The following is a 24,281-nucleotide window of genomic DNA, read 5'->3' as shown; positions in this document are numbered from 1 at the left end:
GGTAATTATTTCAGTGGTTGAGCCCCATAAATTTTGTGGAATATTTTTCCTCTTATTTTTGAAGTAAATTATGTGTTGTTATAAATTGTGAAGGTAAAATAACCAATTTTATTTGCTCTGTTTAGAATCTTCCACAGTCTGTAATAGAAAACGTTGGAGGAAAAATTTTTACATTTGGATCCTATAGATTAGGGGTTCATACAAAAGGTAAATGTTGCTTTTATCATAAAAATCTGTGTGTTTGAGCTCATGACTGATCTTGCTCTCTTATGAGGAGGCGGATTTTATCATTTGTTTAGTCGATCATATGGTCTTCACTTCAAATAAAAGAAATTTATTTCTATATTTTTATCGTGGATGGAGAAACAGAAAGGTTGGAAATTATTTTAAAATAGAGGAAGTTGTATACTTAGATTCTCATGTTTTGCTCTTTGAAAATTACTGTAAATGTTCTACAGTTGAAATGAGAGTATGTATGTGTTCAGTATGTTTAATGGCCATGAACTTTTTTCATGTAGATTGACTTAGTATTTCCAAAGACAAAACATGCCATATGATAAATTAATTATTCCTGTTTAATTACAAAAAAAGTCTATTGCTGGCATTCCATGCATGTGAAGTGCTGAGTAATTTGCTTGTATTAATTAACAATTTCAGGTGCTGATATTGATGCCCTGTGTGTTGCACCAAGACATGTTGAAAGAAGTGATTTTTTCACATCGTTTTATGAGAAGTTAAAACAACAAGAAGAAGTGAAAGATCTGAGGGTATGTGAAATGCCTGATACAGGTCTCTGACCTGAGGATGCAGTAAAGTCAGTACTGAAAGATCATGCATTAAAGTAACTGAATAACTATAACTTTAGTATTAAGGTTTGCAGTGGATTTTTACTTAACCTGCAGCAAAGCCTGTTGCCACAGTTGAAATGGAGATTGTTCCAAATTTTGTCTGGTCTCACTGAATAGAGACACTCATTTAAAAATCTGGATGGCAGAGCCATTTCCTGGCATTTGTGTTAGTATGGCAAAATTTCTCATTATTCCAGCAGCAGGCAAATGCAAATGTGTTAGTTTGAAAAGGATCAGCACCAAACTTGTGTGTTTTTAATGAAGGTTTTATGCTGCTTTCTTGTAATTTCATGCTTATATAAACAATTACAGTGGTTGATATTAACTAAACTTTTTATATTGACTATCAACTGTGCATCTGGAAGGGGAAGTCATATTTTTACTGTCATTATTAGATGGTTATGCAAGATTTTGAGCATGTAAAAGTGAAGGTTTCCCTTGTAGTAGTGGGAGATAGTGCAGTAGTGTACACAGCATTTTGTTTCTGCTGTACCTCAATAACAAGCCTTGCTAGTCAGCTGGTGAGAGCTTTAATCTTCTCAGTATTGGCTCAGAGTAAATTTTGTGCTGTTTTTTTTTTTTAGATGAAGATAGTTGCTTGCAAGTCTTTGTTTAGTTTAGTCCTGCTCTTATAAAATAAATGGAACTGTGTCTGCAACATTCCTCCACTCTATGCATCCTGTAGTTGGAAACTACCAGGGTAGTGCAAACATCTGGTGGCAATACTATATGCAATGGAACAACTGTTTGGAATGCTTCAGTATCTGAACTATTTTAGTAATCCTTACATCCACATGCTATAATTGAGAGGATTCAGGTTTTCAGATTTGCATTCAACTTTGCTGTAAACTCTAACTCCAGGTAATGCAGTTGATTTTAGCAGCAAGGTATATATGCTCTTGAGTGCACCTCTGCAGTGATACATGGAGTCATAACACTTAAATCATTTCAGCTGGTTCTAAGAAAGTTTGTTTATTTCCATCTTTGGATGGAAAGGTAGACTTTCCTAGTGGTTTCTCTAGTGAATGAGTCTGACAGACTTGTGAATTTGATATTTTGCTTAGGATCCATCCTGCCAACCAGTAACATTAAGACAACCTCAACTAATGTTAGGCATAAATAGTAGTGTTGTCTCCTCCTCTTGCTAAGAACTGGAATGCTCTTGGAACAGTTTATACTCCCAACAGTTCATAGTATTTTTTTATTCAGAGGTAGGCAGTGTTTTTTGCTTTTACAAAAGCAACGTACAGCAGATCTGCATTTAGTTCAGATGCTCAGTTCAGGAAATTGGTATTCATAGCTGATGGCAGAGTAGACGTGAAGTTCTAGGGTTTCATCATGGATACTGTTTTAAAAGTACCTTATTATTGACCATGTTTAGAAAAGATGCTTGAGCTGGGGAGGCTGGTGATTTGCAACTGGTTTAGGTGAAGTAACAGAATCACAGAATATTCTGAGTTGGAAGGGACCCACAAGGTTGATCGAGTCCAGCTCTTTAGTGAATGGCCCATGTGGAGATCAAACCCATGACCTTAGTGTTTTTAGCATCGTCCTCTAACCACCTGAGCTCAAGGCAGACTGCATAGTTACACAGTTGTCTCCTCATTTATCATAACATACTGACTGTAGAAACAGAAATAAGGGGCCTTTTAGAGTAAGAATCCCTATAGCTTGGCCTTGGATTAGTATTCACAGAGATACTTGTGAGGAGTAAAAGATGCTTGACCATGTCCTGTATGTGGGGAGAAAGAGGGTTGGACCCTGAGGTAACATCATCAAAGCTGGTTGGTACAAGTTTGGATTATAATTAACATCTAGACAACTGCAGCATGTGGTAGGTTAGTTCTTAATGCATAAATCCTCAAAGGTGCAGAGAGAAGTTGCTAGCAAAAATCAACCTGAAAACAGAAAAGAATGGATGTAAATAGTATTTCATTGTCATTGTTTAAATCTGGTAGCTATTGTTTGTAAATGTTCTCTATACTTAAAATACAATTTTTTTCCCTCCAGGCTGTTGAAGAAGCTTTTGTCCCAGTTATTAAACTTTGTTTTGATGGAATAGAGGTAAAGATCATATTTTAATTTGTTTTGGTAGAACATGGTTAAAACAAAGTTTTTAAGATATTTATAACTCATTCATTATTATTCATTAATATGAATGCTATTTATGTGACTTTCTTAAGTTCATACCTAAGACCTTGACAACAGTCCTCAGTTCTGTAATTTAAAATAGAGGTTTAAAACAAAAACTTTTTCTTTATGGACTTAGAGCTGTATGCAAAATATCTCCCTCTTCTTTTTTGGCACTGTTACCCACTTGTACTGGTTAGTTTACTGACCTGTAGAGTTAGCAGTGTTAGTGTTCCTCAGACTTAACATTGAATAGAATTTATAGTTGTAATGCGGCCTCAAGGATTTTTTGACTGCTAATGATTAATTGTCCAAGCATGAAAGAGATGCTTCAGTATCTTAGATTATAGGAAGTTGTGGTCTTTAGTTAGTTCTCAAAAATGTAGTGCTGAGACAAGCTGAGTTTCCCCTTTGTCCTTCACGTGTCTATAAGCACATGACCGAAACAATGGTTTTGGTGCTACACTGTAAGCCTGATTGATCAGCTGTCATGGAGCACTGAACTTGCTTAATTTTTTCTAAGAAAACAGGAATGGTGCTTTCAAAAGATACTCTGTTAATAGTTCTCAGACTTATATAGTCAACCTGTCATCTTTTGTGGACTGTTCATACACACAGTTCATCAGACTTGGGGTTGGATTACATCAACCAGTAACTGGTGGGTATAAGAGGGGTACTTTACAGCGGGGAAAGAATTTCCATGCTAAGCTTCTGGCAAATGACATGGAATAGTATTGTACACAACACTGGACAGTTCCTTCTCTCCCAGTCTGAGCTACATCTCTGCCTTACAGTTACAGTGGTCATGTAGTTAGGGTACTGGCAATTTTTTTGTGTTGGGAAGGTAATGACCTCATCAATCCAACTTTACTTGTCTCTTCACCAACATTTGTATCAGTTGACACGTAGGCAGAGAGATGATGTTCTCTCAGTGAAAGTGATGTGCAGAGAAATGGGATGTTATGCAGTAATCTAGCCTGTGATTTTGCATCTGGGTCAGCCATTTTATTACTGTCATATACAGTTGGGTATTAAGAACATTTTCTGGTGAGTCTGTTTTCTGTTTGCATGGCTTATGTATTCATTCTTAATGTTGAAACTTTCCATAACTGTCTTCTGGTAAGTTTGGGGATTTATGTGTTTTTTTTCCTCCCATTATTTACATTCAAGCCAGTGTTGTCTCTCCTATTTAAAAAGCAAACTTGAAAATACAAGCCTAAATAGGGGGAAAACAAAGGGCTGTTTGCTCTAAAAGAAGTATTATCTTGTTCCAGTGTAGTAATTTATGATGGGCTTTGATGGGCTTAGGTTTGTGACTCATGTTGCTGACAGTGCATGAGAGTTCTCTGATCTTAAACACTATCTTATGATAAGCACCCTCTTTGTATATTACAAGTGTTGGGCCACAGTTTCTGATGGTTGCGTTTGTGCCCAGTTTTATTAGTATAGAAAGATTTTAATTTAATTTTCCTTTTGCTAATCCAGGCAAAATGTGTCAGGAGTTAGAACTGAGGAAAAAGGGCTTTAGTTTTGTGGGAAAAGGAGCCAAAAGATAGGTGAAGCATCTGAAAGTTTCTTTTAATGTCTGTGAAGGATGTTAGTATGTATTATTTAAAGGGATTCCTTGTACAAGGAAGACAACTATTGTTACTGGTAAACTTGATGAAAATTAGTTACAGAATTAATTCTGAAGAAGAAAGAACAATTTTCTAATGTCTTGTCTCTTTTTTGTTTTTCAAGATTGATATTTTGTTTGCAAGATTAGCTCTGCAAACTATTCCTGAAGACTTAGACCTACGAGACGACAGCCTACTAAAAAATTTAGACATTAGATGCATACGAAGTCTTAATGGTACGTATATACGGTTTTGTGCATCAACTTCTCTAATCTGTAAATAAGTATCCTAAGTTATACAGTAGTTATGGACTTGACTGAACATGCAGCAACTTCCTATCTAGAAATAAAGTTGTAGCCAGTTTTATGTATCTTCCTATCTAGAAATAAAGTTGTAGCCAGTTTTATGTATCTCTTTGGAGAGAAGGATTGTTTCTTCTTGGCCAGACTGTTAATAATATTTAAGTATTAAATGCTTCTAGAAATCAGTGGGGCTTGCAAGACTCTTGTATGGAGCACTACCTATATCTGTAGTTTGTGTGTTTGTTTTTTAATTTGTATGTGTTTTAATGTGTATAAACATACATGAAATTGCTGCAGTGATAAATAGGAGATATCAAAGTGCTTGACAGACAGATCTTGAGTAGCTTACTAACTTGTAACCTTAATTTTTCTACAGTACTGTAGCTTAACAAATGGTTATTTATGCACAGGATGGTGGGGGCTTCAGCTTGAATGCAGCTTGGTAGGGAAGAGGAGCATGTGAGATATCACTAATTTCTGTTAGAAGCTAAAAATCTGATAATTCGAATTTATCGCAGCTGCTCATACTATTTCATGAAATTCACATCAGTGCAGTCTGTAGAATTTAGACTTGCCTCTTCTTCCTTTGAAAGAAACCCCTAGCCTTAGATGATACTATATTCTTGCAAAAAGTTCTCTACAACTACTTAGTAATGATGAACTATCAAGCAGTTAATATTGCCATCTGTAATGTTATTTTTAAGTCTGAAAACATCAAAGTAGTGATACAACTCATATGTTTACAAACTATTCTTACTCTGTTCTTGTAAATTCAAAATTTTGACCTATGACTACCAGGTTTTCTGTAGGTTTATTAAGTGTCATACTTTTTTTCATTTGCTTGTGCATTCTGTGATAAACTGCATGTATTCACAGCAGAACTTTTTTCTTTCTTCAACAGCTTGTGCAGTTCATTAATAACAGAAAATTAAGTACCAGTGTGAAACTGTAGTTATGCACACATGAACTGTCTACCTGAGTGCTCCTGTAAAAAATAAAAAAAAGTCCAATGAAAATATGTTAAGCTTTCCAATTCAAAACAAAAGTGATCAGAATAAGACATGAGTGTCCAGTACTTTGATCTAAAAAGTTTGATAGCTTTTTGAAGGTCAGATAGGACAAATAAACAAAAACCTTTGGAGGCAACAACCATAATGGATTCTTTCTTTCGCAGGTTGCCGGGTAACCGATGAAATTCTGCATCTAGTACCAAACATTGACAACTTCAGGTTAACACTGAGAGCTATCAAACTGTGGGCAAAACGTAAGCAGTTTTATTGTAAAATTTTTGAAGTTTTCATTATGTCTTATTGGTTACTGATAGATCTCTTTTTGTCTCTCCTCAATCTGCAGGCCACAACATCTATTCCAATATACTAGGTTTCCTTGGCGGTGTTTCCTGGGCTATGCTAGTAGCAAGAACTTGCCAGCTTTATCCAAATGCAATAGCATCAACTCTTGTACATAAATTTTTCTTGGTATTTTCTAAATGGTATGTTTTTTTGTTGTTTTGTTTTGTTTTTTTTCTTTTAATTTAGATTAAACTAAAATAAAATTGTTTGTAGACACTAAATTTTAGTCCTGTTTTTATGGTACTATTTTCAGCTGTTGCCATATTAAGACAGTAGTTAGAAGCATTGTTCTTGCCACCAGAAAGCTGTTCACTTGAGATTTTCAGTAAGTCATCCAATATGTCTTGTTCTTAAAGTATCCAAAGCACAACCACTGAGTTCTGAATTTAAATTTTCTCAAGTATTTGTTGTAAGTCAACATTAAAGTTCAGGTAAAATCCTTAATATAGTGAAAAATAATGGCAGATGCCCCAAAATTTAATACCTTTTAACGTTTGGATACTGGGATAATGGATAAAGGAGCTATGCCAGTATCTGATTTAGGCACATAGCTTAAATGCAATTTAGGAGGATCAATGGCAAAAATGTGGGTTTAATCTTGTCAGTGTGGAGTGATAGGTGTTTCAGAATTACATACAGTTTTGTACTCTTGAGCCACTTACCTCAGAAAGATGAGTACTTACAATGGGAACATTGTAAGTAAATTTAGAATGAATGGAACAAAAGTGAACTTTGCAGCTTACAAATGAATGTGGTTTTCCTTGAAAGACCTGTAGTCTTCATAAGACACTGACAGATTTTAAGAATCATTGTACCAAGGTGTTGCTTTACTTCAAGTGTCATGTCTTCTTAATATGAGGATAATTTGCACACTTTTACTGTCTTGAATTCATAGGCTTTATAGCTTCCTCGAGGTATGTAGGGTTAAGTAATGTTTTCCCACATTAAGCTGTTAGAGAGGAATTGGTTGCAATCTCTTTTTAATGTGCTTCTTGTACTTCTGCCCATTTTATACATGCGTAGCATAGGAGCATTAGTGTACAAATTCCAGGATGTTAACTGACTTCTGCTCTTTATAGGAAGATAGCTTTATTCAGTGGAGTAAGATGACTTGGAGAACAGAACTGTTAATTCTTAGTGTTTCATTCAACATGGTTTCTTTTTGTCTTGATACATGGTTTGTAATGATGCTATGATGCTGTAATCGTGCTGGCTGTTTGAACTGTAGTTTGTGCATGAAACAGCCAGCTTGAAGATGGACCCAATGTCAATCTTGACAGCGGAATTTCTCTTTGATTGGTATATTTTAGGAAGAACTTAGAGGAGTTTAACTTACTTACCTAAACCAGTAGTTATAAACTACAGAAAATTAATTGTTCTGCTGCCCTGGAAAACCTAATAGGAGCTGTATTGTTGTTCAGCAATACAGCTTATTTAAACCCCAAATAGACCAACCTAGTCTTGAGGAAATGGTGCTTTACATTGAAAACAGAGTTAAGAAGGATCGCATTCAAAAGTATTGTTTTTTGAACATACATGGTTGTATCCAATAGTCTTATTCAGTGCTACAATCTTTTTGAACAGGGAATGGCCAAATCCAGTGCTATTGAAACAGCCAGAAGAATGCAATCTTAATTTGCCTGTATGGGACCCAAGGGTTAGTGTGTTATTTTTTCCCCTCTAAGTCACACTGTACAATAAATTCGGTTGCTTAAAGAATCCTAGGTGAACATTTTGGGTTTACTAAACTTACTGTTGTGGTGTTATAGTTTCTTCATAAGGAACCTCTAGTTCTGCTGAGTGTGGAACAAAATTACCCTAATTTTCTGAACTGACTGCTTGAAGCACACTTGCTGAACAATATACTTTTTACTCCCAACTTTTGCAATAAGTGGTCCTCATAAAAATTAAGTATAATTAGATCTATGCCTTAAATCAATGCATTTTTGAAAAGTCACTCATCTTAAAATGGTTTGCTTATGACTTTAAACCTGTTACTTTTGCAAGTATCTTGAATTCATTTCAGTGCAACTGTCACAGCTTGGTAGGTTTGGTTCCATATAGCTGTAGCAATGTGTCTTTTCATCTTGAACCAAAGAAGATCATAACTTGAAGTACTCTAGTTGCTTTGTATATTTATAGCACTTTGTAGCACTTATACTAAGGACATTGGACATTAATGTCCTTGAGGCAGTCAACAAAACAGCTTGCATCAGATGCATGGCTCACATTCTGAGGCTTCAGGAGGGCATAGCATGAGTGTGTTCAATGCTGTTTTATCAATCATACAGTCTTTTTTTTTGAGGGTGACTAGTGTAAGCATCAGTATGCCCTTTTGTATTTCAAATCTGTTTTTTCTGGTTGACAAAAGTTCACGTTTAAATACGTGAGACAATTGAAAACGTGTTCTTGAGTCTGTTATTCCTGAGACGGAGGGTTTGAGGTCAGTGTGTGACGGGAACTAACTGTCTTGTAGTAGCTAATCAACGTGGGCTGAGTTAATGATGGGTTTATGTTTCATTTACCTTCTACAAGATTGCTACCCTAATGATATTTTTTAATGTATTTTTTGTGTCTGTGTTGTGTCCCTTCTTTTTTGTTACCCTGTGTGCTGTTTAATAAAAGAGATGTTAATGCAAGTGATGCTTCTGTCAGGTTGCCTAGAGCCTCTTCTTAAGCTGGCTCTTAATTTTCAGTTAGTGTCGTAGAAATAAAATATAAAATATCTTTTACAAGGTCTGAGCAAAGTCATTCTGCAGAAGGTGCTTGTGTGGTGATTAGGTATTCTTGGTTTCATGTGATCCCTAGCTAATTTCTATTAAAGAGGGAAATTCTGTTCAATTGGTATTTCTGGACTCAGAAATGCCTGCAACTTGATGTTGATGTGCTGACAGGTTACAGCCCTCCCACATCACTGTGGTTCAGAATCATGCCCTCTGTGAAAACATTATCCTTATTTTCTAAACTTTTCTCTGAACTCTTGGTCTGCAAAGTAAGGTCTCTTAGAACTTAAGACTTGGTTGTAGTAAAGGGAGAAATCCAAATTTGTTAACTGATGTGTATGCTTGAAGAAAACTGATTGGCTGTTGTTATATGTAGGTAAACCCCAGTGATAGGTACCATCTTATGCCTATAATTACACCAGCATACCCACAGCAGAACTCTACGTACAATGTGTCCGTTTCCACACGGATGGTCATGGTTGAGGAATTTAAACAAGGTAAGTATTATCTTATGCTTTCTATGTAAATGCTTTCAGACAGATTTAAAATAGTTTCATTGTAGGTTTGCTTTGCGAGGGGGGAGGTGGGTGGATGTTAAGTAACATATTAACATGAGACTGTTTTGAGGGAGGTAGAACTGGGAGCATTAGACTTAAAAATGCTTAACATTGCAAATTTAGTGGACTCCTTCAGTCTTAGAAACTGAGGGTAATTAAATAGAATGCTTTGTGTTCTGAAAATTAGAACTAGTCGTACAATAACTTTATTTTAGTGGCTTTGGATTGTATCATGCCACATGGAAGATGAGCATAGTAGTTCCAGTTGCTTCCAGGCCTAATATAAGAAAATACACTTGCTCGAAGACGAGTCCTCTGGATTTATCCTAGTGACATACTTGAATAATTATAGCAGACGTTACCAAAGCAAGAAGTAGATTTGATGCAGGAAGCAACTACCACTAGTGCTCTCAGACAGAGCAGTACCTTATTGTCTCACTGTTTCTTTGCCTTGGACAATACTTTGCACAAGGAGTGGTTCAAATAATATAAGGAAAAAGATCTCTGTGTTCTTTGAACTGAGCAGTTATTGTGGCATATACAAAAAGGTTAAACTGAGCTATGTTACACTGCAGAACAAAAATACGTGAAATTAGTCTTATGAATTAATATACATTTCTATACAGCCTTTATTGAGGTTTCTTTAATTGTATGATTTGTATAACTAATGACCACTTCAAGTATGACTGAACTGTAAAGCTTGTTAATAAATTGCTGTTAATTTGAAGGTTGGAAATAATGTGTAGTAGCCTTTGCTAAGTTAAACTGTCTTTACTCTGGGTAGTAAACTGTATTTCAAAAAAAAAGTTTAAATGTTTTGTTTTTTTTATAATTTAGGTCTTGCTATCACAGATGAAATTTTGCTGAGTAAGGCAGAGTGGTCCAAACTTTTTGAAGCTCCAAACTTCTTTCAGAAGTACAAGTATGTATTTTATGGCATGGCAGAATATTTTAAGTTTATCAGTTGAAATACCTAATAATGATCTGTAGCACAGGATCTTAAATATACATACATTAGATGCCAAGAATGTTGTTAGGATTTTTCTATATACAGTGGGAGAGTGAATATTCTTTCTCTTAGAAAGTGAACAATTTCCTCAGGTATTTCTTTGTGTCTTAAGCCTGTACTTCCGAAACCTGTTAGTTCCTAGTAAGGTATTTAGGATGTCACCAGTTAACTATCAATTGGTATGCTACCAATAATATTGAAGATGTATCAGCTGGTTTGACTAAAAGAAGCGTTCTTTAGTGCTGTCAGTAAGCATTCTAAAAATGGGTCTTATTGCCCAGGAAAACAGATGTCAAAAGAACTTATTCTAAAGGTCAATATTTAAGATGATTAAGTACTTGAAACTGTGTTTTCTGCTGTCAATATAGTCAACAGTTCACTCGGATAATAAAAGTTATTTTTGCAATTGTGTTGACTAACTACCAAATGTACTAGTTATTACCAGATTTTTTTTTTCATTAAAGCTTAAGGCTTTTGGGTCTTTATTAATTCTTTCCACACCTAGCTTTTCTAATTTTGTAATGTCTCTAAGGGAAATACTGAAGTTCACACTTCACATTTTTAGGGTTTCTATTAATATGCTTGTGGGGCAGAAGGTTGTTAAATGTATACGGACTTGCTGAAAGTTGTATTTTTACAATAAATATGGATTATTAAAATATGGACTACATCTTCTTTGCCCTCAGTTGAAATTGGAGACCCATTTTTTCTTGAATCAAGCTCATATATATTTTACACTTGTTTGTGTTTGGGTGGTTGGTTGGTTTTGTACTAATCTAAACAAGATTGAAATATACAGTTCCCCCATTAAAAGAGACTGATGACCCTCATAATGTGTCTGTGTTTTGTTTCTATACCTTTTGCATGATAAAACTTTAAAATATTTGGATGGCTTTTACGTTGATCTTTGGAGTTTAAGTTTGAAAACACATAAAAAAGCAGTGTTAATTTATATTATTTTTTGAAGTAAAAAATGGGGTACAGACAAATCAGTTTCTGCTCAAGAGTTTGCTAATAAGTTCCCTAGTACATTTTATTTGTTCTTTCAAAACTAGGAAAGACCAGGAAGCATTTGATGTCATTTGAAATAATCTCCATTTAACATGGGTTTTTAATGTACCAGCTTTAGCCATTTTACCATTTTTAGCAATGAAAGCTTCTGTTGCTCAACATTATATATCCAGGTTTTCTCTTTTGCACAAAATGTTTTTGCTGTGTTTTTTTTTAACTGTGGAATGGTATCATGGAGCCTGCTTTATTTTAAAAGGTGGAAGATTTTCTCTGTTTTCCCTTAGTAGGTTAATTTGAAAGCTTTGGGTAGCAACTTCTACAAAATAAATCATTATATGCAGTCATCTGTATGCAGCACACGTGGCTCTCTTGGTCAAACTTCCATCTGAAAGCTAGATTTTTTTGGAATTTTTTTTCCCCTCTTCACACTTTTCTCCTGTTTAAATGGTAGATGCCTTGGCATGCTCTGCTGAAATTCATAGCAGTGTGTAGTGCTTTGCCAGATAAGAGAACATCTGATCCTTGCTCTGAGACAAACGTTCCTTTTAATCTCTGAAAGCATAGCTTCAGTAAACTGTATCACTCTCAATGGCACTTAGTTACTAAGTATCTGTTGTTCACAAACACTTTTGACTTTTTATCTGTGTTTATTTTAAAATAAACTTTGATGGTTTGTGACTAAGGAAATCTGGAGGCTACTACACACCTGTGTGGTAGGAACAGATTAGAAATTGGGAAAATTAGGAAATCTGCTTTTACTTAGTTATTTCTACTTGTTTTTTAAATGTCAGCAATTACTTGGAGTTAGGGAGTTAGAACGTGTATTATCTGCTCTTTATGTAGATTTCAGTTTTTCAGATGGTGGGTAAAAATGACAACATATACTTGCTAGATACGGTGTTTTACAGGGAAGTGACAATAATTGCGAATGGATATAAGTATAACATGAGAATGAAATCGTTATAGCTTAAGACCAAGAGGGCAATGTGGTTTTGAGAGAAATAGCAGTCATTTAATGAGCTCCAGCATGTTCTTTCTCTGTAATAAAGAGAGATAGTCTGCTAAATAAGTGGAAAATAACCATACCTTTTAAAAAGGTGAACACTTGGCTTTGTAGGACTTTAAAGTACTGTATAAAGTATAATTCATGGACAGATAATAAAAATTGAAATGAACATGTTCAGGTGTTCTCAGTCAGTTTGTTGGTTTTTGTTGGTTTTTTTTTCCCCAGAAAGTGGTGTGAATCTTAAGTAATTTGTTTTGTTTTTAAATACTTGTGTTAATATATTAGATTATTTTTATGAAGCCAATGCTGAAAGGGAGACAGAAACACCATCAGTTTCTAAAAAAAACACCAAGAAACCCCCCTCCCCCCCAAGGCCTCAGACAAACAAAAAACCCCAAACCCATATACTTAAAAATAATGCCTGGCATCTGAAAGTCACCACTGAGAGGTAGAAGCTTAATCTACCACCTTTTTTCTTTATAATGAAGTGATAGGTACTTCCAAACTAGACGTGCTTTGTGATAGAAATACAAATTAGGAATCGATAACAAACTTTGTCTTTGCAAAATTTAGCAGTGACACCTTGGACCCTTTAAGTATATCTTAATTTGTAACAGCTCATGATGTTTAATTTTTATTGAAAATGGCAGTAGGAAATTTCCAGTGAATAATTCCCTCTCAGCACTAACAGTAGGGGGAGAATGCATCTTTTAAGTTTTCAACTAGCACTAGCTGAGCAATGAGTTCATCATTATTTATTTTTTTCATAAATAAGCCTTGGGGTTTTTTCCTAGGTGCTTACTAGCTATTTGAGGCTTTTAGAGATAGCAAGATTAGTAATTCCTTTTTAAATGGTTCTTCAGAAGTTTTTTTAAGTAACTGGAAAATTAGTTTCTTCAAATAGTTGCAGGTTTGAGATTTGTCTGTTCTGGTTCATACATGGTTAAAAAGAGCTAAAAGCTTAAACGTCTTTTCTACTGAATTGAAGATTCTGCCAGTGTTGTATGTGTGATATACCAATTTTTTGAAGGGTCTAGTTGCTCCTTAGAATAAATCAATATTAGAAACCAGTAACTACTCATACAGAATTTGAGTAAAGGACCGTTACACTCTTTTCCAGAACATTTTTATATGAAGCATTTAATATTGACAAAATGCAAAAAATGAATAAGACATTTTATCTTAATATCATTCAGAGCAGGGAAGAAGTTTCTCCAAATCTCTTTTCCATTTCTCTTGTTTCATTGAGATTCTCTGACTGAATCCAGAGAAGTGTAATGTTTAGCAGGATTTTGTCTTTTGCCACCTAAAGATATGGACAGAAACATGTAGCTGCTGATTTGATGGGTTGGTTTGGATTTGCTGTTGTGATTTGAAGGCCTATAATAGCATCAGACTCTGCACCATAGTTTTTGACCGTCACTGACCTTGCTTTCCTTTCTATGAAATGTATGTGCTGTGGTCTAGTCCCTCATGTTACTGCTGTTCTTTAAATCCTGCTCTGAAGATACCTGAACATGCTGTGTCAGTGTAGCAGTGCTGGATTTGATGATTTAGGATGGTAAAGACATTTGAAAAACCTGTCTGTAGGGCACGTAAGGTTCCCTCATCTCTCATGACAAACTTAAGTTAAAAGTAATCATCTCCCATTCCATTGTCCTTGGGCTTCTTTATTTAAAATACCATTCTTGCTTTGTATACTGTTTCTTTGAAATCTACTTACAGTGGGTTACCCTGGAATATAATTGAAAACTTAAGAAAAGAATTACCATAAGAGGAAACGTTCCTTATGAAGTTTCAGATAAGTGTCTTCAGACAACTCTGAAATGTAGATATAAATTACTTTAAACCACATTTCATGGGGTTATTTTTGACTATGAACAAGTGTATATGTGCTAACCACTCTTCTATTCTAACTCTTCAGAAATAATGTTGGCGACTAAGAGAACTGCCATGTATAGGTAGTTGCAAACAACTGGTTTTTTCGTGACTCATAGTCAGTTAAATCCCTGATCTCATCAGGTATTGAAATAACTGTACTGTTTTTCAACCAGTGCTACATTTCTAACCTTCATTAACGTTGCTGGTATTACAGTATAGTTGGAAGTGGCCCTAAACTCTGAAATGTTTTGAAAAGTCTGTTAGTGACACACTTTGGATGTAGCCTCTTTTTATACTGAATAATTCTTAGTTCAATTCAGAGTATATACATAAGGTAATATTCTATTTTGTAATGTAGAATTTACAGAAAAGTTGTAATATTAAGGTTTGAATGTCTAGTTTTAGAAATATGTATAGAATAGCCTATTGTCTTTATCTCCAAAGGCATTATATTGTACTTCTAGCAAGTGCACCGACAGAAAAACAGCGACTAGAATGGTGAGTATAATGCTTGCTACTTAAAAACAAACGAACAAAAAACAGGCCCACCAAACAGCAAAACCAAACACCACCTCCTCCCTCCCATCTGCCTCGGACACAAGGGACTATCTAGTGTATCAAGTGTCTTAGTGAAAAAAAGTGGAGCTTTGGTGTTTCAAAATTAAATTGATAGACTGTAGAGTTCTAAAAAAAAACAGTAAAAATGAAAAACTGGGGAGTGAAAGCTGTTGCTTGAATTTTTGCTTAACAGCACTGTCAGGTTTACTTTACAAATCCTCATGTACTTTTTTTAATAAGCAGTGTGAGAAGATATGTTTTCAATCACTTGAAGTGCTGTTTCTCAAAATGAAAATTCCCCTTAGTCATGTTTCTGCTCTCTTTTGTTAGTGAAATTTTAAGATTGGAAGGTATTGGGAATTTCATCAACTCTAAAATTTATCTGAAGCCAAAAGAATACTGAATAAATATGTAATAGATTCTTTCTGACTGCCCTTTACTTGATGCATAATGTCTCACTGTTTAATTCCGTTTGTTAAACCAGGCCATAGAGCTGCAGGGCATTCCTAAGCTTCCCTTGTGTAAATTTTTTTAACACCTTCAGCAGTTTTATTGATCTCAATTAATCTGCCATGTCCACTACTTCATTAGTAGTCTCAAATATAAGTATAATGAGAATGTTGAGGATTTTGTCCTGATAGGTGATGCTAGATACTTCTATTATTTCCTATTAACAAGATCTTCCTAATAAATGACATTTATACAGGGTGGGCTTGGTGGAATCAAAAATCCGTATTCTAGTTGGAAACCTGGAGAAGAATGAATTCATTACACTGGCTCATGTGAATCCACAGTCATTCCCAGCACCCAAGGAGAATCCTGACAAGTAAGCAAACCCCTTTTTTCATGTAATAGGGAGGAACTAGATGAACTAAAATACAAGTTCATTAATAAATAAACTAACGTTTTTATAGAACCTTAAAAGGATTAATTTTTTAGTGACAACATCTAAAGGCAAATAGTTATAAACTCCTCTCAAGTACTACTTGTGGAATTAGATACTCTTTATTCTGTATAAGAATGCTTCTAAAACAAAATAAGGAAAAATGTATTTTTGCTAATAACTGTATTGCATAATTTCTTGCCAATAATCTGTATAAGTTACTGCTGTTTAGCTGCTGCTGTTTTAATTATAAGGCAGCACTGAGAATTGGATAGAACATTAGGCACTGTAGAACCAAACTCTTAGTAACTAAGTATATTTAATGTTATAAAACTTAGCAGTTGAGATGCATATAATTGAAATCATAATGACCGATGAATTAATTTGTCAGATTGTGGAAACAGTGGAGGGAATATCCAGGTAGTTCAGGATTTTAAATGTTTTTTGACTCCTTCCCCTCTGCCACCCTCACTTCCATCACTCAGAACAGTAATTGCAGATGTGTGTGGGGGTTAAAGTCTTTAAGACTTTATTTCTAGATGGTAATAAAATTAATTTGTAAGGAATCATATTTTTGTGTGAAGCATGGGAATGGGGAAGAAATTTGTATTCGCTGGGATATGTGAAAAGCCTTCTTTACCTGACACAGAGCCTTCCACATACCAACTGATTAAAGTGACAGGATGGTGCTGCCCTTTTTTTTTTAAGAAGTTATATATGTAAATTAAATCCAAGATCCAAGTGAAACTGGACAAAAGCAGGCAGTACCTCCAGCACCATTTTAATGGATAAATACAGCTATGACTTTCCTGCATAATCACAGGCTCTGATTGGCTCTTACTTCAGAGGACTTGGTGTGGGCAACACTTTTAGGAGAGGTCATCTTCCTGCCATATACAAAGTATGTTTGTTAACCTTCCCATGTGATGGGGAGCCCTTGAAGGGAGGCTTTTAACTGAAAACTGCAATTTGTGGTGAATTGCAGCTAAGAAATTTGAGCATTGAGGACATGTTTAGGTGGCAAAATGCAAGTTGCTTAGTTGGGGAATAGATTCTAGTTACTTTTTAAATCTCTTTATAGTTGCAATGGCTAGTTGTTAGATACATGAGAGAATCTATAGGTGAGCACAGTTGAATGAGGTAATCTTCTGATCTTAGTTCTTTTGCTGGAGGTAAATGTCAGTGTTTCATGTCTGTTTTTATATTGTGAATGAGAAGGGAATGTTAAATCAGCTGTGTTTTTTGTCTTTTTATGGCTAACGTCTTGTTGCTGGTGGAGCTAACATGTACAACTGTTGTCTCTTGTAGCAGAGAATTTATTAAATTCCTTAGTTCTGTCAGTATTACATGACTTTTATATAAAATTTTCCAGGGAAGAATACCGTACAATGTGGGTGATTGGGTTGGTGTTTAAGAAAACTGAAAATTCTGAAAACTTAAGTGTTGATCTTACCTACGACATTCAGTCTTTTACAGACACAGGTGAGTTTTGCTTTCTAGATGTTCCAGTATTAATAAACTTGTTGAAGTTGCTGTCTTTGTTCAAAATGTAGTCTTCATTCATAATGTTCATAATTGTAGTAGAATTGTATCTAGACATAGAGTAGGAGGATTCAGCTAAAGAGTTAGGAGTGTTATTTAATGAAACACACTTTTTTGAGTTTCAATGCTTCTAGACACTTCAGACTAACTTTTCAGTTTTCATTGAGAGATAACAATCAGGTGCACATCTTGCAGATCTAACTAAAAGTGGTATTTTGTAATCTTTATTAAACAGACAAATTAGTTACATATGCAAACTAGCAAGCCTAACCACAAAAATTTTGAGTATAATTTAAATATTTTTGTTACTTGGTGAATCTAAATCTATTAGTCTGTTAATGAAATGCCTTTTATTCCTTGGCATTTTATGCCAGGTAATTGATTAACTTTTTCTTTCGCATCGAACACTCAGTGCAAAAAAACTTTTTGACTTTTTTTGATGTTTACTTTTTGATTCACAAAAGTAGCTTGGAAGGCACAAGGTAACAGCTGGAGAATGTGACTTTCCGGAGTGTAAGGAGCAGTAGCTTTGACAGTTTGACCTAATGAATTTTCAGTGTTTTCTTTTAAACAAATGACAGTTGAGGCTCAAGTGTTCTGTGTTTACAGAGTTAAAGTAATAGGTTCAAGTGTTGCCTAATGCAACTCTGGTCTCTGGATTTCTAAGACTCAGTAAGTCTCAGGAAGCAAAGGAATTGGACACCTCCACCCCCATCAACCTCACACACGTGAATGTAATAAATATATAGGTATTTTTATAAATCATAGCAAGGTTTCAAAGTTCTTTATTCTGTATAGCTGCAGTGGGATGTCTCTTTCTCAGTCAAAGGGATTTTTGTTTTCTTGAGAGGTAGAATATTTCTTGTGATTATAAGTAGTGAAGGTGCTACTATAGATATATTTCCTAAATTTTGAGAATTTAGAAAACACATAAGACCTTGGCTGCTGCTTTGAAGGAGTGAAGGAATCCAGAAATTACATGTAGTGCTTTATTAGCCATGTCTGGTTCCACAGAGTGTGTCCCTACCTTAACTGTAACCTGTATAATTTTAACAAAGAGGCTTTCTGAGCTTCTTCAATACCAAGAATTAGTGTGGTTAATATGCAGTATTCACTGAGCTCTTTGTGTGCCTGTCTCAACACCTTTATAATTACATGTTCATAGCCTATTCAGTGTGATTCCTTAAAGTTTGTAGAACAGACAGCGAATAATAGAGATATGGGTTTTTTTTCATTCATACAACTGCCATGGCTTTGTTCAATTCTGTGTAGACAGGCAGTGTGAAAGAACAGGCTTTTTGTTTTAACCTGACTTTACTTGAGTGCAGGATCCTGATTTGCAGTGTTGCTCTCCTACTAGCACTTACAATGTTGACTCACCAAAAGTAGATGTTCTGAGGTGAAGAGAAATGGGTCATTATGGTAGAGAAAATTAAAATAAACAAAGCTGCCAAAACAAGCATACAAAATGAAAATGAAAAAAACAAACCAAAACCCAAAACAACCCAAAGCAAAGCAACAAAATGCCCCCATAAAACAGAAAAGCCCTCAAACATAAATCACTTTTATATAAAAATCTAATGGTATATTAGTTGCCAGAGTGATTCGTAATACTTTTACTGACACACCTGAATTAGAACCTGTTTGTTGCAGAAGCTGCATTACTAAAATCAACTGTGAAGAAAAAAGTTTTATGTAGATACTGTAATTTGTACAGGCAAATCTTATTTCTATCTTTAGTCCCTTTGATATGAAATGAACAGTTTGCTTCAGAGCTCTTACTGATAAAACTTGTAAACAATACAGTTTAGAGTACTGTATGCTTCCAAGGTATTTTTCTGGGAAAACAAGTCATCTGTTTCCAAAGTAACGTTTGTGTTTGTACTATCAGTGATGGCATAGTAGGCAGTTCACTTTCTTCCTCCAGAAGAAGGAAATGTTTTGCTTGTTCTTGAGGATAATGGATGCTCTGGAATGCAATTTGTTTCTGCCTGGGAAAGTAAGTGGACTTTGCAAAATGCTTCAATATATCGTAATGTTATTCTAATTGTGTAGTTTATAGGCAAGCAATAAACAGCAAGATGTTTGAGATGGATATGAAGATTGCTGCAAGGCATGTGAAACGTAAGCAACTTCACCAACTGCTACCTAATCACGTGCTTCAGAAAAAGAAAAAGGTAAACTTGACTAATATTTGAGAGCAATAAAAATGCTATTGAGAAGTGATTCCTCAGCTTTTTACATTTACTAATCAGAGAACTAAAATCACATTTTGAAATCTTAATTTTTTCTGCTATGTGATCTCATTGGACTGTGTAGTAGTATTACTAGATGCACTGAATATAATGCTTGATTTCCCAGAACATCAACAACATGGATAGTAGCTTCATGTCTGGCTGAAATACTGTATTTTGTTTGCCTTCCTACTAAACAGGTTTAATACAGTGTAATTAATAAGGTTTTAAACCTCTCTTGGCATTTTAAGATGCAGAATACCTAAAGGAAGCATCTGTAACAGTACAATAGAACAACCAGCCAAGGGATTCTTGCTCCAGCTCTTTCTTCTTATATTAGATTTTTCTGTCAGCCTTCACCATAAATGTAAAATTGCAAGTCTTCAGATAGAAACAGAGTAGAATGTTGAGCTGGTCCCTGCTTTTTATCTCTTAAGACAATAGTCTGTTGGCTATAACTGATACTGAATCACCAGGGATGACTTCAAGGAAAGTATTCTTCAACCTGCGGCTTAGCAGCTTTTTGGTATCTTATGATCTTTTAGTTAAAACTGATGGATTAAATGTCAGTTTTGACATCAGAAAGTTGCCCATTGACTGGCCAGGGTTGTTTTCTCCCTCAATATTTAGTTTACCTGTGTAGCTATATATGAGAATGGTAGCAAATAGTTTTTCATTGAGATGCTGTGCTGGATATTATTTACTTCCAGTGGAGCCAGGAGGAAGGAGTTGGAACACTGTATTGAACATTTAAGTCTATTTCAAAATCTTTGCTGTTCTGTATTAGTTTAATCTGAGAGCAGTAGAGTAGTACAGGTTTGCTTTGTTTTTTTGATAGCTAAATCAGTTTTAAGCATTCTGTTTTAAGTGCATCTGAATAACGTGCTTTATTTCTATAGCTGTTTTATATTAACTGCAGTTTTAAAGAATAGAAAGTCTTTATTGATAGCAAGTGTAGATCTGTTTTAGAGGACAATGTAAATATTAAGTAAAACATTTCTTTAAGTACCACTGTGTCAGAGTAGGATTTTTCTCCTTCACAGACTAAGTTCAAATCAATCTCTAAATCCGTTTTACTAATTATGGTTTTGGTGTACATCAGTTACATTAAAGTTAATGAAAGTATAAGTCCACAAAAATCAAAGAAACTTGAAATAAAGCTGAAAATACTATCACTAAATACAATAAGAGTTTATGGTTTTGATCATGATTGGTTCAGACAAATCTGTACCAGAGCTGTGAACGTGAAAATGTAAATGCTTGTAGTGACTGGATAGTGGATTATGTACATGTGAAAGGATTTGAAAATTTTCTGTTCATGTTTGCATTTTGAAATTATTTGAATCTTTGTTGATTTTTAAATCCTTAATTAGACTGATGGAATTTTCCTTTGCCTTGTGGATTGCAGCATTCGACAGAAGGGATCAGGTTGACAGCTCTGAATGACAGCAGTCTAGACTTGTCTATGGACAGTGATAACAGCACGTCTGTGCCTTCGCCTACCAGTGCTATGAAGACGAGTCCATTGAACAGTTCTGGAAGTTCTCAGGGGTAATGAAGACTTCCAGTCTTGTTGCTGCTCTCAGTTCCTGAATTACCTGTGTTAAAAGCATGGCAAATACTGCATGGCTGAGTACAGTTACCAAATTGTGACTGTTCCAAACCGGAGATTGTAGACACTCTTATTTCCAGTAGGAGCACTGGAGCAGGGCTAAATTTAGGGGTTAGGGAGCACAGCACTGAACTTCAGGTGAGGAATTATAAAATTGGAAAAATGCCTAGAAGATCTAAAAACTTGAGTGCTGCAGTAGGAGGCTATGAGAAGTAATGAGCAAGAAACTGAGGTGTGAGGATGAGGAAGGGTTATGTGAGTTTTGTATCCAAGTATGAGATAGTAGAGAAGTTTGCACTTTCTATCTTGCATATCAGTAGTGCTGGTGCTATTACTGATATCATCTATGCAAATTAAACTTAAGATCATGGTTTTCCATTGTATTTTCAAGGTATACATATAATGTTTATCTTAATTCTAACTTTCTGTATAAAGTCTTTTCCTACCTAAACTCCAATTTGCCTAAATAAGTGAGATTTGCTGCTCTTCAAAGAGTCTCATGCTTGTCTCCTTGATACACAAGAGAATTTATCGTCAATCTCCTAGAAGTCTGAGGTATTACATGTATATTATAGGATGTTGTGTAGAATGGAATACTGAACTTCATTTAACTTAGTTCTTTTGGCAAGTGCTTATTTAGTTATTCTTCCTTGGTAAATGGTAAAACACTAACTGTGCTATTAAAATAAGTCTGTGATATCTAGGATATCATACTTGAAGTGGTTACTTCCTTGTGTTGATTTTAAACACATACTGCTTCCCAATTTCTTAAAAATGAAAAAACATTTTTTTTGGTCATGTGGAGGCCCCAGGCCTCTACTTGGGAAGTCCAGACTGAACTCATTGTTATAATGGTATGTGTAGATTAAAAACGAACTTTCTGTTTTAGTCCTTCTACACTGGTTTTGTTTCATCCTTCAGGAAATGGTGTGTTTTCCCCTGCACCTTATTTGGGCAGGCACTGCCTTAATTTTTGCATTTTTTAAAATGCAGCTTCTTCCTGGTCTAAAAAACTATTGTTCAAGTGATTTAAATTAAATATTTGAAACAGCTTCCACTGCTTGAGTTTGATAGTAGATTGCCAATGTTCCCTTTTATCTTTTTACTGACATAGCAAGTTCTGCTCTGTATTATAGATAAAATACCAGCTAGAGTAACTGGTCATGCTATGATGTGATAGAAGGCTGATAGCACCATAGCTTTACTAATGAGTTCAGCATTTCATAATTTTTCTTTTTTTAGCAGAAGCAGTCCTGCGCCAGCTGTAACAGCAGCATCTGTGACCAACACACAGGCTTCTGAAGTCACTGTGCCACAAATAAATTCCAGTGAAAGCTCAGGGGGTAAGGAAAATGACATAGCATATTGTTTCTTTTGATTTTTGATAATGTTTGTATGGCAGTTTTTCTTCCAGTTTGAGTCTTTTAGTCTTAACACTTGCTGTAATGTGTTCTCCTTGATACACAAATGTGACTAATTTCTTCAGAAAATCATGCTGGTGTATTTTATGCCATTTTGTTTATTTCTTTTGTTCTGGGGGGGTTATGTTTGCCATTCAGTATAGCAATAGTTTTCCAATGACCTAATATAAGCCTGTAGCTCTATTGGTTAAATGAGGAAAAAACTGTCTAGATCTGGAAGAGCAATTTTTATATTTATTTTTAATTCATTTTGTAGTTATACTTGTGATGGATCTGTACTGTCTGTAGTCTGTGCTTCCATGTTCCTGCTCCCTGTGCTTCATGAAATTGATTCTAGGAATGAAAACGACTCAGATGTAAGCAGAACACATGTTCCCTACTGATGTGTGTTCAGATATATCCCACTGAGTGTGATGACTTTATCCTTCATTTTCTGCAAGAAAAAGTACACTTTACTTAAATTTAAAAATTTGACTCTTTAGTCAAAGAATAAAAGCATCTGGTGAAAATATTCTCTTTCAGCTACTTTTTTGTTGATGGCGCTCTAGCTATGTACAAGCAGCAAGTCAAAAATAGATGGAAAAGGGTAGCAAATGGTTAGCCTTTCAAGACGAAATCTCTAATTTCACTCTTGATATGTGGGATGGTCGAGTCTCTGGTTTTTATTGTGTCACAGGTTCATCAGTGTAAGTTTGTCCATGAGCAGTAAATTTAGCTTAAATGGCATGATGGATTTTTGGATCTGGAAGCATATCAGAAGTTGTTCATTCTTGTCTTTTGGTTAATCAAAATGTTAATCACCTGATAGTTGTTAATGAAAAATTTCCTAATGTTTTCTCATCTTGGAGCATCTCTCTATGTGTAGCTTACTGGTTTGAGGTAGGCAATTGATGAGATAGAGCTTTGTCATACAGAGCTTTTTTCAAAAGGATATATATATCAATTTTTTATCTGATACTCTGTGATGACTTCATATTTGTCATTGCATAATCTAAACGTGAGAAGTGATAAACTTCATTTTTGAATGACAAAAGGAGTATCTCTCTTGGATTTGATTTATGGCAGTCTTGGCAATGCGAATATACAGCTGAGTACAGAAGCAGTAAAACTTCTTTGGGTACCATGAATGACATAGCTCATTAGTGCAGAGCTTTGTCTGTGCTAGTAGTGTAGCTTGCTGCTAAGCAGGGTTAATTAGACTGAGCAGAGTGTCACTGACATGGCTTCCCTGGGTCTGGTACAGGAATTCTCTCTCAGAATCATAAAATCATAGAATGTTAAGGGGTTGGGCGGGACCTTAAAGATCATCTAGTCCCAACCCCTCCTGTCATAGGCAGCAACACCTCCCACTAGACCAGGTTGCTCTAGGCCTTACCCAACCTGGTTTTGAACACTGCCAGGACTTGGGCATCCACAACCTTTGTGGGCAACCTATTCCAGTTTCTCACCACCCTTGGAGTAAAAAGTTTCTTCCTAATATCTAAGCTAAATTTCCCCCGTTCAGTTAATAATACCCTTTACTCTTTGTCCTACCACTGCATTTGCTGATGAAGAGTCCCTTGGCTTCCCAGGTGGCCCCCTTCAGATACTGGAAGG

General features: G+C 35.3%; 1 protein-coding gene across 4 annotated transcripts in view; it reads left to right on the top strand.

The window, feature by feature from the left end:
• Positions 1–24,281, top strand: part of PAPOLA (poly(A) polymerase alpha) — a 41,102-nt gene that overhangs the window by 9,429 nt on the left and 7,392 nt on the right. For 2 of the 4 annotated variants that reach the window (XM_071557567.1, XM_071557565.1), the window contains exons 4-18: positions 126–207; positions 658–767; positions 2,859–2,912; positions 4,719–4,830; positions 6,071–6,160; positions 6,250–6,388; positions 7,833–7,905; positions 9,348–9,468; positions 10,366–10,450; positions 14,880–14,933; positions 15,700–15,819; positions 17,249–17,358; positions 19,474–19,595; positions 21,061–21,203; positions 22,510–22,607. In XM_071557567.1, the coding sequence (XP_071413668.1) occupies positions 126–207; positions 658–767; positions 2,859–2,912; positions 4,719–4,830; positions 6,071–6,160; positions 6,250–6,388; positions 7,833–7,905; positions 9,348–9,468; positions 10,366–10,450; positions 14,880–14,933; positions 15,700–15,819; positions 17,249–17,358; positions 19,474–19,595; positions 21,061–21,203; positions 22,510–22,607 (1,513 nt within the window). Of the gene's footprint in view, positions 1–125; positions 208–657; positions 768–2,858; positions 2,913–4,718; positions 4,831–6,070; positions 6,161–6,249; positions 6,389–7,832; positions 7,906–9,347; positions 9,469–10,365; positions 10,451–14,879; positions 14,934–15,699; positions 15,820–17,248; positions 17,359–19,473; positions 19,596–21,060; positions 21,204–22,506; positions 22,608–24,281 lie in introns of all 4 variants that reach the window. The other 2 variants (XM_071557566.1, XM_071557564.1) reach the window with 1 other exon arrangement.

The sequence above is a fragment of the Pithys albifrons genome, chromosome 6, assembly GCF_047495875.1.
Source record: "Pithys albifrons albifrons isolate INPA30051 chromosome 6, PitAlb_v1, whole genome shotgun sequence".
Taxonomy (NCBI): Eukaryota; Metazoa; Chordata; class Aves; order Passeriformes; family Thamnophilidae; genus Pithys; species Pithys albifrons.
Note: the sequence above shows the minus strand (reverse complement) of the source record. Positions and strands in the feature narration are given on the sequence as shown.